At 51.2% G+C, this 15,996-nt stretch overlaps 1 protein-coding gene across 1 annotated transcript in view; it reads left to right on the forward strand.

Annotated features, from left to right (window-relative positions):
* The window catches only part of ANXA11 (annexin A11), a 41,093-nt gene extending 30,457 nt beyond the window's left edge, over window positions 1–10,636 (forward strand). The window contains exons 8-15 of the mRNA XM_082673431.1: window positions 919–1,009; window positions 1,398–1,477; window positions 1,610–1,666; window positions 3,384–3,477; window positions 6,539–6,634; window positions 7,642–7,700; window positions 7,913–8,035; window positions 9,845–10,636. Of these exons, the coding sequence (XP_082529557.1) occupies window positions 919–1,009; window positions 1,398–1,477; window positions 1,610–1,666; window positions 3,384–3,477; window positions 6,539–6,634; window positions 7,642–7,700; window positions 7,913–8,035; window positions 9,845–9,904 (660 nt within the window). The 3' untranslated portion in view covers window positions 9,905–10,636. The remainder of the gene's footprint in view (window positions 1–918; window positions 1,010–1,397; window positions 1,478–1,609; window positions 1,667–3,383; window positions 3,478–6,538; window positions 6,635–7,641; window positions 7,701–7,912; window positions 8,036–9,844) is intronic.
* Window positions 10,637–15,996: the final 5,360 nt, after the last annotated feature.

The raw sequence follows: 15,996 nt of genomic DNA on the forward strand, positions 1-15,996 counted from the left end.
CCAGTTGATTTGGTGGTTGAGTGCCCAAGGGGGTTTAAATTCTGCCAACAGCTCAAGAAAGTGCTTCAGGCTAGTTTTTACCATTGAAACAGAGCTGGGAGTCTTTACATCTGATTTGTTGTCTTTCCTATTGTTCTTTTGTTCCTTTAAGGGCAAGTACTGTGGCCAGGCTTAGATCACAAGATAGCTTAGGCTAAAAATGGTTTCTCTTATGTCAAGAAAGCCATTCCTGGTTCTCTTGCTCTGGGGACACCCTACTCTGTCTGCCTGCAATATCACTTCCATTTTATGGTCAAGGAACCTGAGGCGCAGAGAGGTGAAGTGACATGCCCAAGGTCACACAGCTAGTGACCAGCAGAACCAAGATTCAACCTGACACAGAAACCAGGCTACTGACCCTGTCCTCTGCCTCCTCACTGTCCCTGACTCGCTCATCGCTTCCATCCTCGATGTTGTTGCCTTCTCCTAGGTGTCTCCAGATGCTCCACGGTCCACTCTAGGACTCACGTTTTCCCACATGTCATGCTCTCGCTTTAAACCCATTTTCTCAGTGGCTTCTCATCTCATTCATGGGCTGAACTTGGAATAAAACAGATCCAGGTCCACCTCTCAACCCCACCATTTACTGTGTGGCCTTGGACAGGTTACTACACTTCTCTAATTCTCAGTGTCCTGGCGGGTGGAATGGGGATGTTCCTTCCCATGATCTCTACTTATCACCGTGTTGCTGTCATTACTGGTACTTTCCTAGGACTGCAGAGGGGAGGCTGGCTGCTTCAGGCCCGGGCCGCAGCAGCAGCACGATGGGCGAGTCTGTGTCTGTGGCCTCTGTCTCTGGGGTTTGTGCCCCGGGGGATCCTGAGTGCCAGGGAGGAGGCTGTAACAAGCCTGTGCTTTGTTGTGCTCTCTGCCTCCCAGGGGGCAGGCACTGATGAAGCCTGCCTGATCGAGATCCTGGCCTCCCGCAGCAATGAGCACATCCGGGAATTGAACAGAGTCTACAAGACAGGTTAGGCTGGCCCCAGGCCCTCTGCCCCTTGCAGAACCCTGTGCTTTTAGGGCCTTGGCCACACCCTCTCCCAGGGCCTCTCTTCCTTCCTGGCCTCCTTATCTCCTGCCACCCCTAACACACTGGGATTCCCTCCCAGACCCAGGCCTGCCTGCTGTTTACACTGGAGCAGGTGACTGAGGTAAGAGGGCGCTGGGGTAAACCTCCTGGGCGAGGTTGGGGCCAGGTCAGCCCGGAAGTCACAGCCCCTCCTGATCTCCGGTTGTTTGTTCCTGGGGGCCACGTGGGCCACCTGTCTCCTCATGCCAGAGCCCACTGTTAACTGTGTGCAGTGCGCAGCTTGGTCCACTGGGCTACAGGGCAGCCCTTTCCTGTGTCTCCCTTTTAGAATTCAAAAAGACCCTGGAGGAGGCCATTCGGAGCGACACATCAGGGCACTTCCAGCGGCTCCTCATCTCTCTCTCTCAGGTACCTTTCCCAGGGCAGAGATCGGGCCCACAGCAGGGAGAGGTGGATCTCTGGGCCATGGGGAGGAGGAACAGGGAGGGAGGGGTGCAGCTCCAAGGAGTGACCTTGACCTCACAGCCTGCTTCCTTTCAGGGAAACCGGGATGAAAGCACAAACGTGGACATGACGCTCGTCCAGAGAGATGTGCAAGTGAGTGTGGTGGCCGCTCACCTGGCTTCCTGAGCAGGGGAGTGTCTTCCACTTTCTTGTGTCACAAGGGAGGGGTTCTGGGATTGAAAGAGCAACAGATAAGGAGTGGATTCCAGATGCTGTGAGTTTCTCAGGGGAACAGTCTCTGGCTGTTTCCTCTCTTGGTTCAGGAGTCCGAGTGCCTCTCCAGAGGAGTTTGGGTTTCCCACTAATGAATTCAGACCATAGCAGTTCTGGCTGGAGAGACCCCTGGCTTCCTGGTGGGATGGAGCTGGCTGTGCCTCTCCCCACCTCACTGCTCCCGCCCCCCAGGGCGCTGCATTCACCAGGAGCTGCCAGTAGGCTCCTTGTCTCTGTCATATGTCAGAGGACTTCCGTAGTGCCCTCTTGTAAGGGCTGGAAGAGAACCACTCTTCTGGTCTGGCCCATTTGCTTTCCAGGTAAGGACACTGAGGCCCAGAGAGGTTGAGCATTGTGTCCAGAGAAACCTGGAGGCAGAGTCTGGGCAAGGGCTCACTCTCTGTGCCCAGACGGTGCCTGCCTCTGCCCTGGTCCCAGACCGCTCACTTAACGTCTCCCTGGCTTGGGACACCCATTCCTATAACTGGACTCAGGGCTGGATATCCCCAGAGTCCTGGGCTCCAGCTCTTGCCCCAGTGGGGATCTTCCGGTTTCTGTTTCCTGTCCAGGCCTTTTCCCAGCTGAGGCAGAAGTTGCCTCGGTTGCAGGGTCTCGTGCCTACTGCTCTGCCTTCCTAGGTCTGGACCTGCTCGGCTTCACCTCGACCTGTGGGGTCTCTGAGCCCCTGATGGCCACCTTCTGCCCTCAAGTATCAGTGCCTTCAGGTCCAAGAGCTGCTATCTGAGGCCTGGAAGGCTCTTTTGAGCCATCTGGTACAAGGGTTGCAAATTGGCAAATAGATTGGGCTCAAACCTTCAAAAACCGAACAGGAAAGTGCAAATTCTCCCCATTTGCAAACATAACAGTGTATGCAGTGAAACGGCAGGCAAGCACCTGTCACATAAAATCCCACATCCATAACTGCGATCTATCAGTTGTTGTTATAATTATTGTCTCATGTGTTCCCGCTTATAGATAGGGAAACTGCTTTTAAAGATTGAGAAATTTCACGTAGATATCTGGGTTTCTGGTTCCTCATGAAAAATGGATCAGGCAGCTGTGAGCCTTGTTCCTCTCATGTACTCGGCTGAGAAGTAACTGCCTCTCTGCATGGTCCCCGTGGTCCCCACCACTCTGGCCTTACAGCTGGCCTGATTCCTGCATTTAAGTTACCCAGCTGGCCCCTTTGGGCTTTCAGGTTTGTGACCCCGAATCTAATCCAACTTTGCGTTTTAGAGATGAGGAAACTGAAGTTCAGAGAGGGCCGGTAGCCTGCCTAGAGTCCCGTGGCAAGTGGGTGGAAGAGCTAGGTCTCAAGCCCATGTTTTCCTCTGTGCTGCTGCTCCCTTGTTGGGTTAAAGCTGTTCCTTGCCTGTCCTGGGCCCCAGCGGCCTTGACTTTCCTGGCTTAGTGAGAGGATGTGTGGGTGGCGTCTACTTCAGCACAGTGAATGGGGCTCAGCTGGGGCCCTGCCCCCCTTTCCCTCCCCTCTGGGCTTGTAGGGCTTGGAGACTCTGCCCAGCTCTCCTCCATGACCTGGGCCTGGAGTCTGGGGTGAGGTCTGCATTGCATGTCTATCTGTCCCTCTTCTGTCCAGGAGCTCTATGCAGCTGGAGAGAATCGCCTCGGAACAGATGAGTCCAAGTTCAATGCAGTTCTGTGCTCCCGGAGCCGGGCCCACCTGGTGGCAGGTAAGGCAGTCCCGGCCTCCCTGCAGCCAGGTAATGAGGTCAGATGAGGTATGGCAGGAAACAGCTTGCAGGAACACTTAGCAGTTCCGCTCTGCATGGGCCTTTCACTTCCTTGAAAGAGCCCCCTGGTGGAGATTTAAAAGATATTATCAGTGGGTTTCCTGAGTCTGCAAGCATCCCGTTCTGCAGGAAAGCAAGGGAGGAGGTTAGAGAAATGGGAGCCTCCTGTTGGCTGGTCTCTTTATCTGCTATAATGTGGAACATTAGAGTTGAGAGAGCCTTCAAGAGCACCTGACCCAGTGGTTTCCAAAGTGTGGCATAAAAAATTAATAGTACTAAGTAACACTTATTTACTCTTTCCTTCAACAAATATAAACTGAGCTCCTGCCACGTGCCAGGTCATGGAGTAGGTGTCCCTGCAGAATCTCTGTTCTCAGGGGGTTCACCTTGTTTGGGGAGCCTGGCAGTAAACAAAAATCAAATACAATCTGTACCAGTTGGTAAATCTTTAGAGAAGAATAAGTTCGAAACTAGGATAGGAAGTGATAAAGGTGTCGGAGGGTGCTGGGGGCATTCCTCACTGGGGTAATGACATTTGAGTCAAAAACATGAAGGGGGCTTCCCTGGTGGTGCAGTAGTTGAGAGTCCGCCTGCCGATGCAGAGCACACGGGTTTGTGCCCCAGTCCGGGAGGATCCCACATGTCACGAAGCGTTTGGGCCCGTGAGCCATGGCCGCTGAGCCTGTGCGTCCAGAGCCTGTGCTCCTCAACGGGAGAGGCCACAACAGTGAGAGGCCTGCGTACAGCAAAAAAAACCAAAACATGGAGGAGTTGCAGGTGCAAAGGCCCTGAGCATGGGGTTCCCAGTGCAACCGAGAAACAGTAAAGGGGGCTGGTGAGGTGGAGTAGATGGAGTGAGTGCGCATAGGAGGAGGTGAGGTCAGAGACGGTAGGAAGCCCTGATGACAATTGCATGGACTTAGGTGTTTACCCTGAATAAAACAGGAGGCCATTGGAGGGCTCTGAGTGAAGGAGAGATGTGATTTGACTTAGGTTCTGTGAGTGTCCTGGCTGTTGTGTTGAGAAGAGAGAAGGGATCAATGGCAGAGCAGGAAGCCAGTTAGGAGGCTGCCGCAGTAACTCCAGGGGAGAAGTGACAGTGGCCAGGACCAGCTGGCAGGGTCAGGTAGCAAGAAGTGCTCAGATTCTGGCCCTGTTTGCCAATGAACTGGACGTGGAGTGTGAGAGAGAGAAAGGAGTCAGGGATGACACGGGGTTTGTTCCTGCTGAGTCAGTGGAAGAGGGGAGGGGGCCCTTGACCAAGACTGGGAAGCTGTGCATGGAGTAGGCTTTAGGAGGGAAGGAAGTCAGGAGCCTTGAGCCACAGATACCGTGTAGGCAACGGGTCTGCGAGGCCAGAGGCCAGGAGAGGTCTGGGCTAGAGATGGCAGTTTGGGAACTATGAGTGGGTCGAAGGAGTTTGAGGCTCTGGGACTGCAAGAGGTCCCTTCAGAGGGAGACGAGAGGGAGACCAAGCAGTCTGAGGACAGGGCCCTGGCCATTGCAGGAGAATTAGAAGGGGCGCCCAAAGAAAGGGGCATCCTGGAAACCAGCAGTGTCAGCGGCGAATATGAGAGGGCAGGTGAGGACAGAGAACGATGACCACACTTAGCAGCGTGGGTGGGTGAAATCGCCGCACCCACTCTGTGCAGGCACTGAGTCTTTAATACATGCGAATAGGGGCCATTCTCCTGTTTTGCAGATGAGGAAGCTGGCAAAGGGCGGTTGGGGAAGTCAGCTACCCAGGTGGTAACGTGGCAGAGCTGGGGTTTCAACTCAGGCCGCCTGCCTCCAGAGCACACTTTTTAACCTCTGCCCTATTCTGTACTGGAGCGCGAGCGAGCATATGCTCATCTTAATCGTTGCTTATTTTAATGAGTATGGAATATGTCTGTAGCACATCAAACCCCCGCTTTCACAAATGTTATTAGTCAGGGGGAAAGAGGAGCTGATCGGAAGAAAGTAGTAAGTAATGAAGTTGGATACAGATGTAGCAGAAATCATGATACTGATATGCAAATCACAGCAGTTTGGAGAACACAGATAGAAACTGAGCCCCTGGCTGGGGAAGAGGAGGTTTGTATCCTGGGGCAGAGCTCAGCTTAGGACGCAGGTCTCCATGGCGTCACCTGCCTCTCTCGGAAACCACAGCCCACACTTCCTGTGGGTGCTCGGCCCATCCCAGGGTAAGCAGGGGCACTGGATGGGCGTTCGCTCGCCGTCAGACTGGGAAAGATTGGCACATAGAATGACGGAGCAGGGCTGGGGCTGGAGGTGCGGGGATCTGGGAAGAGACTATCGGTGTCAGGGCTCCTGGGCCGGGGATTGAGGTGTGATGGGTGAGCAGCGGCGAGGGCAGTGCTGGTAAGGGGACGGTGAGCAGTCCTGGGGGGCGGGGGGGTGCACTCTCCCTGGGGCAAAGAACTGGCCAACTCGAGAGCTGAGCAGGTGTGGTCACTGGGGCCGTCCAGGGCGCCGGGAGCAGAGGGCGAGAGGTGGGCTCTGGGTAGGGGCAGAGGCCTCCTCACCACGTGTCCTGTACAAGTCAGGTAGGGCTGCCGTAATAAAATACCACAGACTGTGTGGCTTAAACAACAGAAATCTATTTTCTCATAGTTCTCATAGTTCTCATAGTTCTCATAGTTTCTCATAGTTCTGGAGGCTGGAAGTCCAAGATGAAGGTGCTGGCAGCGATGGTTTCTCCTGAGGCCGCTCCTCTTGGCTTGCAGACGACCCCCTCCTTGCTGTGTCCGCGTGTGATCTTTCCTCTGTGTTTGCAACCCTGGTGTTTTCTTGTGTGTCTAAGTCTCCTTTTCTTATAAAGATACCAATCAGATTGGATTTGGACCCACGCTAAGGGCCTCATTTTAACTTAATTACCTCTTTAAGACTATCTCCAAGTACAGTTAAATTCTGAAGTCCTAGGAGCTAGGACTTCAACAAAGGAATTTGGGGGGGCACAGGATTCAGTCCATAACATGTCCCTCTGTCTTGCCCCTAGTTTTCAACGAATATCAGCGAATGACAGGCCGTGACATTGAGAAGAGCATCTGCCGGGAGATGTCCGGGGACCTGGAGCAGGGCATGCTGGCCGTGGGTGGGTATCTTGGCCTGCCCGCTGCGGGGCTGTCGTGTGTGGTGAGTTTTCAGGGTGCTCACCCAGCCTCCGGTTGAGGAAGCTCATAGTGAAAGGGTCCACGATTGCTAAATCCAGTTGCCTACACGGTGGGAAGTCAGGCTGCTTCTCGGTTGCTGCGTAGTCGTGCCTCTGGAGGCGTCTTGTTTATATTTCAAGCCCAGCCCTGGGGGAGGGAGCTGCAGTGCGGGCACTAGTGGGAACGTGACCAACTGTTCTCCCGGAGGAAGATGATGCATATCCTGCCAAGTTTCCTCTAAAAATACATCCCTGCAGGCAGTTGTCAGATGTTTGTGATGGAAACACGTGGAAAGATTTTTTTACTTGCAGCAGCAAAACAGGCCCTGGGCAAGGAAAGCTGGCGTAGCTCCCAGGACACTGGTGTACTTCCTGCAGTGCCTGTGTCATGTCTTCCAGAGCAGGGCCTGATGGGCTCCAGGTCTGTCCTACCCCCTCCCCCAACCCTGGGGTTGGCCCCTCTTTATACCCACTTGGGAACATCACGGTTTGCCCTTCTTCTGTTTTGCTTTTCTTGGAGCTTTCTGGATGGGACAGATTTCCCTGTGTACCCCATGGTAGGTATCGTGGCCTGAGAACCCTAGTTAGATGTTCGTTCCGCTCGGCCATCCTTTTCCACGAGGGTCACGGCATCTCCAGCCTGTCCTCTCCTGCCTGAGCAGCAACATGGTTCCACACACCATTCACGTTCCTTCCCTGCACAGCTTCCTGCATCACATTGGTTGTCAGGAAATGTGTTGGGTTGGTGTCCAGGCTCTGCATGTCTCTGTTCCAAAGGGCTGGAGCCAGGATTGTAGGATAATTGAGCCTAGAAGAGATGAGGGGAGAGGAAGGTGGATGCAGCGGTGTGTTTGATTGACATCTGGCCTCCTGAGAGGATGCTGTGTGTGTCATGTCCTCCTGGACTGAGTTTTCTGCAGATCGAGTTATGCCGTGTTTCTCTCTTCTAGTGAAATGTCTTAAGAATACCCCAGCCTTCTTTGCTGAAAGGCTCAACAGGGCCATGAGGGTAGGTAACCCCCAGGTGCAGGGTCTGGGTGGGGGGTGTCTCAGCCCACTCGTGACTGGGACCTTGCTCAGGGGAGGAGGCATGAGGAGGGCCACCCTTCAGCCAAGAGGACAGAGGGCCCAGGGGCGGGGAGGGGACCAGGGCCCAGGGAAGGTGGGGAAGTGGACGGTGAGGAGGCCCGTTGCTCACGCCCCTGGGCCCACCCTCTTTAGGGAGCAGGAACCAAGGACCGGACCCTGATCCGCATCATGGTGTCTCGCAGCGAGATCGACCTCCTGGACATCAGAGCAGAGTATAAGCGGCTGTACGGCAAGTCCCTGTACCACGACATCACGGTACGGGCCTCTGGGGGCTGTCTGGGCTGCCTCTTGGCGTCCTGCTCACCCTCGGACCTCCCTGGCCACTCCCACCGTCCCCTTTACTCTCCCTCCTCGGAGCTCTCGCGGGCTCGGCTTCAGCCAAGTATGGGCATCTTGTTTGTGGTCCTCGTACTTGCCCTCTTCAGTTTTCACTTGTTCATCTGGTTGTACAACAGCAGGGTGTCAGCTCCTGATGGCAGGGTGCCTCTTGACCCTGCTGTCGCCCCTCTCTGTGTCCCAACATCCAGCACATCTGCTGTTCAGTAAACAGTTGTGGGGGGGAGGGTCCAAAATCGGCATCAGAGAACACAGGACCTCCCCCACCTGGTGCCTGGCCTTCAGAATCCAGCCGCCCTGTGGGTCTGTGATCCATCAGTGAGAAATGAAGCCCCGAGCCCCCGGAGGGTGAGCGGCTCTAGCTCCCTGCTTAGTCCCTCAGCTCTGTGGTGGAGGCAGCACAGGAAGGCAGTTCACAGGGAGGGCTCGGGGGTCACACTGCTTGGGGTCCAGCTCTGGCTTTTCTGCTTGCTCACTGTGTGATCTCAAGCAGCTTGCTTAAACCTCCCTGAACCCCAGTTCCATCATTGTTAAGAGGAGGATAATAATAGTACCCCCCGCCCAGGACTGTTGCGTCTTAAAGGAGGTGGTCCACGTGAAGCATGTTGTGTGACACATGTACGTGTCTGATAGACACTAGCTCCTGTTTTATCACTGTGCCAGAGCCAGTCTGATAAAATTGATTCCTGTCGTGGCAGGGGTCAGGGGGTCTGACACTTAATTTCTGAACTCACATGAACCTTGAAATTGAAGCCACCACGCCCAGGTCCTGATTTCAGAGTGACTAACGTTTGATGTTGGGCATGTCACTGAGAGAGGCTTCTCTCTCTTTTCTTGGATATAAAAGCAATGCTGTTGATAGCAGAGAATTAATAATTATTCACAAAGTATCTTGTGTGTGCCAGTAGGTTGTGGGCACCGAACAGGCCTTGCCCTCAAGGAAGGAAACGATGGTAGGAAATGATGAGAAATTAGCTAAGTGTGGCCTTACTTCTAATGTAAGTGCAGTGGACTCAGATAGAGGGGATATCAGTGTGAACTGGGATGCCCAAATAATAACAGTCCCCTTCACTGGACAGTCGTATCATAGTAGATTACACTTCCTGTACAGGACACAGTAGTGCATTATGGTATAATCCCAGCTTAGTGCAACAAAAATGCACTGGGCAAAGGCCACTGGTAGTTAGCCCTGGGTAGGGGGGGTTTTGGCTATTTAAAATTTTTTTGTATTTGTTTTTCAAATTCTGACTTTGATCATTCGGGTGAGTACAGCTTTCTATTTTTTTTTTTTTTTTTGCGGTACGCAGGCCTCTCACTGTTGTGGCCTCTCCTGTTGCGGAGCACAGGCTCTGAACGCGCAGGCTCAGGGGCCATGGCTCACAGGCCCAGCCGCTCCGCGGCATGCGGGATCCTCCCGGACCGGGGCACGAACCCGCGTCCCCTGCATCGGGAGGCGGACCCCCAACCACTGCGCCACCAGGGAAGCCCCCAACTTTCTCTTTTTTAATGGGAGGGCTCAGGAGGCTGAACTGCGTTGGCAAAGGTCTGTGCCACCTGCAAGGCCAGCGTGTGAACCTCTCACCTGCTCTGGCACCAGCACGGTGGGGAATTTCCTAGGATGGGGCTGCCTCTCTGTAAGGGCACCTGGGGCAGAAGAAAATCAGGAGCCAGGAAGCCAGAACTGGCCGAGCCTCGCTTAACTGATGCCTTACTTGTTTCTGTGACCAGGGAGACACTTCTGGGGACTACCGGAAGATACTGCTGAAGATCTGTGGTGGCAACGACTGAGTGGTGACTGGTGGGTCACTTCTGTCCACCTGCTGGCAACAGCGATGCCAGGAAAAGGCCAAAAGAATGTTTGTCTATTTCTAACAAATCCACAAAAAACCCCTTGGTGTCCCAGCGCGGACCGTCCGTAGAACCTTGGCCCCGTCCCCCGCCTGCCCTCCTGATCCGTGTCTTGTGCTCGTGCTGAGGGACCTGGGTTGGTCTTGAACTCTCTCAGGATACCTCCTCCCCACCCCCACTCCTCACAGCCTCTTGCAGCTAAAGGAGACGTTTTGTTTCCTGACTCATGCAGTCATTCCCCTTTGCTTGTGGCTTAAACGCCTGGCTTCGTTTTAGTCATATAATGTTGTATGTTTATTTGGAGGTTTTTTTTTTAATATATAGTCGTTGCAGACAGATGCACACACGTCTTTGCTGCATACACAGTTTGGGTGAGACAGGTGGGGACTGGGGGCGCCATGTCCTCACTGAGGAGTAAAAGGGAAAACCTTTAAGAGTACTCTTTGCATCTGGTGAGAATGTGTCATGAGCTTTGTTATTGCCAAACTCACTCCTTTTTAGAAAAGAAAAAAGCCAGAAAGTCATCTGTTCCACGCAAAACCACGAGAACAGAGCCAGCTCCCTGCCAGTGACAGGGTTACTTGTAATTGAGAATGTGCCTTAAACCTGAATGTCGATGGCCGAAAGCTGTTTGCAAATTAAAGTCAGCCCGTTCTGGAAGTGTTTACCTGGTGCCAGCTTGTTTTCCTGTGCTTCATGATTCTGCCCTGTAGCGCAGGGGTCCAGCCTTACTAGTCGGTGGAAATTTTTATGACTTTAAATAGAAACTTGTGCTTAGGGAACTCTGAGCATAAGTAATTTGCAGGGACTGGGTCATAAGGACATGAGAAATGGAGGTTCCTGAAATTCGTGCTCAGGGCCCAGACGCTGAAAAGGCATCATATGCGGGCACGGTGAGGCCCACTAGGGTGAGGAGGAGGAGCGTGGTCCTTCCCGCCAGGTCCGGAACGAGGGGCACAGGAAGGAGGGGGTGTGCATGACTCCTGGGGGAGGCCTTACTGAGGAGGATCAGAGAGGTGTGAGACCAGCTCCTCCCCTCAGGGACCCTTCAGTCTGAAAGGGAGCTCCTGGCTGTGGTCCCCGGCAGGCCCTTTGCCCCTTGGTTGGTGGTGTTAGGAGAAGGCAAGTCCAGAAGGGACAGAGTTTCTAGAAGTCGTCGTCACTTCTAGAAGCCCAAAGCTTGTTTTCTGGCCAGGGATCTTCACTCCCTTTCTGGTTTCTTACGTTGAAAGTTTAGAAAGGAGAGAATCAGAGATTATGGTGGAAGCCCAAGCCTGCTGGGCCCTAGCAGGGGCCCCAGGGAGTGGCTTGTCCACAGAGTAGACATCTGCTTGGGAACACCACCCTGACTCCTCCCTGCCTTGTGGACATAGAAGAGGGGATGGCCCAAGGGACGTGGGGCAGCCGTGAGCTGGACACTAGCCTGGTCTACCTAGATCTGCCTTGCCCAGCCAGAAAGGCTGATGTGGGCCCTGGGATGGACGGCAGGCCCTGCTTGTCATGTCAGCTCTGCTTCAGTTTCCATGCCTGGAGCCTCTTGACCAGCATGCTTGGCTGCCCTTCCCCAAGGGCGGGCCCCTTGCCCTTGGGTGCCAGGTGGGACCTGCCTGGTGGGATGAACTGTGAGGCACTGCACAACTTGCCCTGGGTCCAGGCCGACTTTGGTGGCCTCCTGCACTGTGCCAGAGTCTAGATTCAACCTCCCATAACGTGACTGTAAATGTTCTGTGACATTACTTTGTCCCATTGTCTGCACCGGAGGTTCCAACCTGGTGCCCAACAGGCAGTATTTAACCTGTACGTGCATTCACTTTGGTCCCCAAAAAGTCCTTTTAGACATTTGAATTTGTTGCCAACATTTAAGCATTGAGCGATTTCATATTTTTAAAAATCTGGAAGAATGGATTCTCATGAAAAGCCAAAAATTCTAGTAACGCTTGCCCAGAATTCCTGCATAGCAGTTGCTGCTGGCGCCAGCTCACAGGTGCCCTGTTTAGGTATGTACTCTCCATTTTGCCACAGGCCCCACTACTCCCTATTGATATACCATGTGCACGTTACCTGTTGGGCCCTTACACGTCTTTGAGTTTGAGACCCCTGGCCTACACACTTGGGGGCCACCTGTGTTCAGCCTGGTCCTTATTTTCTACCTTTCTGTCCCTCTGACTTCCCTCTTGGTCATGCCCATGGGACCCAACTCATAGTAAGGATGGGCTGGAGGACTATGTGAATGCCTCACAGATCTCTCCAGAGACAAAGAAAGGCACCTACTGCCTTCTAAGATCAGTAAAAGGTTATTAACACTGACGGTGATGCTCAGGATAAAAAAAGATGAGGGAGACATTGATCTTACAGGTCATCTTTCTGGGAGGAAACTACACTGGGTCTTTTCCTGCCTCCTGGAGGTGTTAGTCAAGGCGGGTCCATGCCGCACATCTAATGTCACTTCCAGAATAGCAACCAGAGGATGAGGCATGAGGTAAGTTCAGCCCTGAGTCTGTTTTCAACAGCTGTGGGGACATTGGAATGAACACTGTGTGTTAGGGACAGGGACAGGACTAGGGTGAGGCAATCAGTCACTTGCTTCAGGTGCAAAATTTGAGAAAGGAACCTTGGAGTGCTCACTTTGTAGATGGGGAAACGGTCCTAAGTGGTGGTTCTCAAACCCTAGTGTGCATCAGGATTTTCTGAGGAGCTTGTTAAAGGTGCAGGTCCCTGGGCAGCCATGGGGACCAAGAAACTGCATCTGTAACCTGCTTGCCTTATATTCTGATGCTGATCTAAATACTCCTGCACTGAGCCAGAGAACTTCTGACATTAGAAATGTTCACACACAGGACAGGTGAGCAAGTGGCAGAGTGTTTCAGTCCGGCGGTGGGAGGTGGAACTGGTCCACTCCCAGCTTTGGCAAGAAGGATCTGAAAGATGAGCCTTTGCAGATGCCCATGGTCAAAGCAACAACTGGATGGCCGTGCCATGCCCATCCTTGTGCTTTGGCAGGGAGTTACAGTCCTAGCCTAGGACTTGGCCCCTTATTTCTGCCCTCAGCTCCTTCCTGCCCTGGCTGATATGGAGTGGAGTCAGACGTGAAAACAGAAATCAAGCTAATCATTTCTCTAGGCAGATACTAGACTAGCTTACATTTTTTACCCCATCAAACCTGAAAGCTTCTCTGCTCGTGTTCCTGTAAGGACAGGGACATCATTACTCAGTCCTCCAACTGGCCCTATACAGGGTTCCCTCTCAGCAAAGGATTTGGTCATTCAGGGTCTCAACTCTGTAAGGGGCTCTTACCCTCAACGCCTACTCCTTGGAAAGCTTGCTTTGGCCTAATACTGGTGTCCACTCTGAACCTGGTTCCTTCCCAGCAATAAGAGCTGACGCAGCCCTGAATCAGAAAGAGCACTGGTCCAGGAGTCAGGCATCCCTTTTCCCGTCTCAGCTCAGCTACTGGTTTGCTGTGTGACCCTGGATAAGCCACTTCCCCTCTTTGGGCCTAAAATGAAGGGAAGACTAGATCAGAGCTTCTTAAACTTGACTGTAGTCAGCAAAAATTGTAGAGTAGGGAACTCCAAAAGCCTGTTCCTCCGTGAAAGTGACAAATAAGATGGCAAAAACTGTCAGGATCAACTTTATGAGAGCTCTGAAAATGAAAGTTTGCAACCAAACAAAAGCTTAAAAAACAAAGTTGAGTCTTGGTGAGAGGATCTTGCTTCATTTTCACTTACTCCAGCCTTATCCTCCTCACCGCAGCTTGGCATCAGCCTCAAAAACAATATCCACATTCTGTTATAGGTTCCTAGCAATGAATGGAGCAGAATGGACCTTGTTCTCAAGAATTATGGTTGGTTGTTTTGATCTTTCTTATTGCTCCCTGAAAGACTGGCTCAAATGACTTGCTTTTTTTTTTGCGGTACGCGGGCCTCTCACTGTTGTGGCCTCTCCCGTTGCGGAGCACAGGCTCCGGACACGCAGGCTCAGCGGCCATGGCTCACAGGCCCAGCAGCTCCATGGCATGTGGGATCCTCCCGGACCGGGGCACGAACCCATGTCCCCTGCATCGGCAGGCGGACTCTCAACCACTGTGCCACCAGGGAAGCCCAAATGACTTGCTTTTATTTTACCTAATTTGGAACTCTCCCAAGGAGGAGGTGGTAACCCTCAGGGACATTGAAGGCAGATTCATTAGCACTGATGCCTGGAGAGAGGGATAACAGTTGGGGCAAACAGGAGACAAATTGAAAAGTTTGGGGAGCAAAGGCCGATGATGTGATGCTTTGGGGAATAATGGTTTTAGAGTGCTCCCATTAATTCCTGGGAATCTAGAAGGCCACACACATGCCTAGGGCTGGGCACATGCTTAGAAAAGACTTGAGAGGACCGTAAGCTCTCACCTCTGGCTGACCTTCAGGCTCTACACATGCAGAAAGTGAAGCAGGCAGAGTCATAGACTGCCTGGCAGAGTATCCAAAGATTTTCCCCAACACACACAACACATTTGTAAAGACTGGGAAATTTGGGGTTTTGTGGTTGTTCCAGGAGTTTAAGGAGTTGTGTTGGATCACTAGTGACCACTGAGTTAACTGAACAGAGACTTCAATGACCACACCAAATACAGACTTTAAAAAACTAGTTCAGAAAGTCACTAAACAAACTACAACAAATTCAACAAGCAGCAATAACAAACTGTGGGGAGCGGGAAGAATCTGATTTCCAGAGTTTTCACATAATGTTCAAAATGCCCAGTTTTCAACAAAAATTATTGAGGCATGCCAGGAAACAAGAAAGTATGACCCATACTCAGGAAAACAAGAAATCTGTTCATAGAAATTGAGGAAAACTGAGATATTGGACTTACCAAGAAAAGACTTTAAATCAACTGCCTTTAAAAAGCTCAAAGAGCTAAAGGAAACCACGTGTAAAGAACCAAAGGAAACTAAGAGAATGATGTCTCACCAAATAGAGAATGTCAATAAAAGGAAGTTACACAAAGGAACCAAATAGAGATTCTGGAGTTGAAAAGTACAATTATAAATTTTTAAATATCACTTAGAGGGGCTCAAGAGGAGATTTGAGAAGGGAGAAGAAAGAGTTGGCAAACTTCAAGATAGGTCAATTGAGATTTCCCAATCTGAGGAGTAAAAAGAAAAAAGAATGAAGAAAAATTAACAGAGCCTAAGACCTGTGGGACATCATCATGAAGTATACCAATGTACACATAATGGAGGTCATAGAAGAGAAGAGAGAAAGCAGAAATACTTGAAGAAACAGTGGTTGAAAGCTTAGAAATTTGATGAAAGACATTAATCCACACATCTCAGGAGCTCAGTGAACCGTAAGTAGTATTTTTAAGAAGATCCACTTTGAGACACATTATAACCAAACTGTTGAAAAACAAGGAATCCTGAAGTCAGCAATAGAGAACTGACTTGTCACATACAAGGGATCTTCAATAAGATTAACATCTGATTTCTTGTCAGATACCATAAAGGCTAGAAGGCAGTGGGATGACATATTCAGTGTGCTGCAAAAAGAAATGTTAACAGGAATCCTATATCTGGCAAAATAGTCTTCAAAAATGAAGAAGTTAACACATTCCTGGGTGAACAAAAATTGAGACAGGTTCTTGCTAGTAGACCTTTCATGTGAGAAATGCTAAAGAAAGTCCTTCAAACTGAAATGAAAGGATACTGGACAGTAATTCAAATCCACCTGAAGAGATGAAACATTGGTAAAGATAAACATAGGTAAATATAAACATCAGTATTAATATGTATTTTTTGGTTTGTAGCACCTCTTTTTTTCCTATATGATTTAAAAGATAATTGCACCAAACAAGGATTATAACACTGTGTTGATGGGCACAAAATGTATAAGGACGTGATTTGTGACAATAACAACATTAAAGGCAGGTGATGGAGCTATATAGGACATATATAGAGAGACAAAGCTTTTGTATACTATTGAAACGGTATTAATTCAAACTGGACTTATAAATTAAGATGTTAATGTAATCCCAGAAAATAACAAAA

The sequence above is a fragment of the Grampus griseus genome (genome assembly GCF_964374135.1).
Source record: "Grampus griseus genome assembly, chromosome: 16".
Classification (NCBI taxonomy): Eukaryota; Metazoa; Chordata; class Mammalia; order Artiodactyla; family Delphinidae; genus Grampus; species Grampus griseus.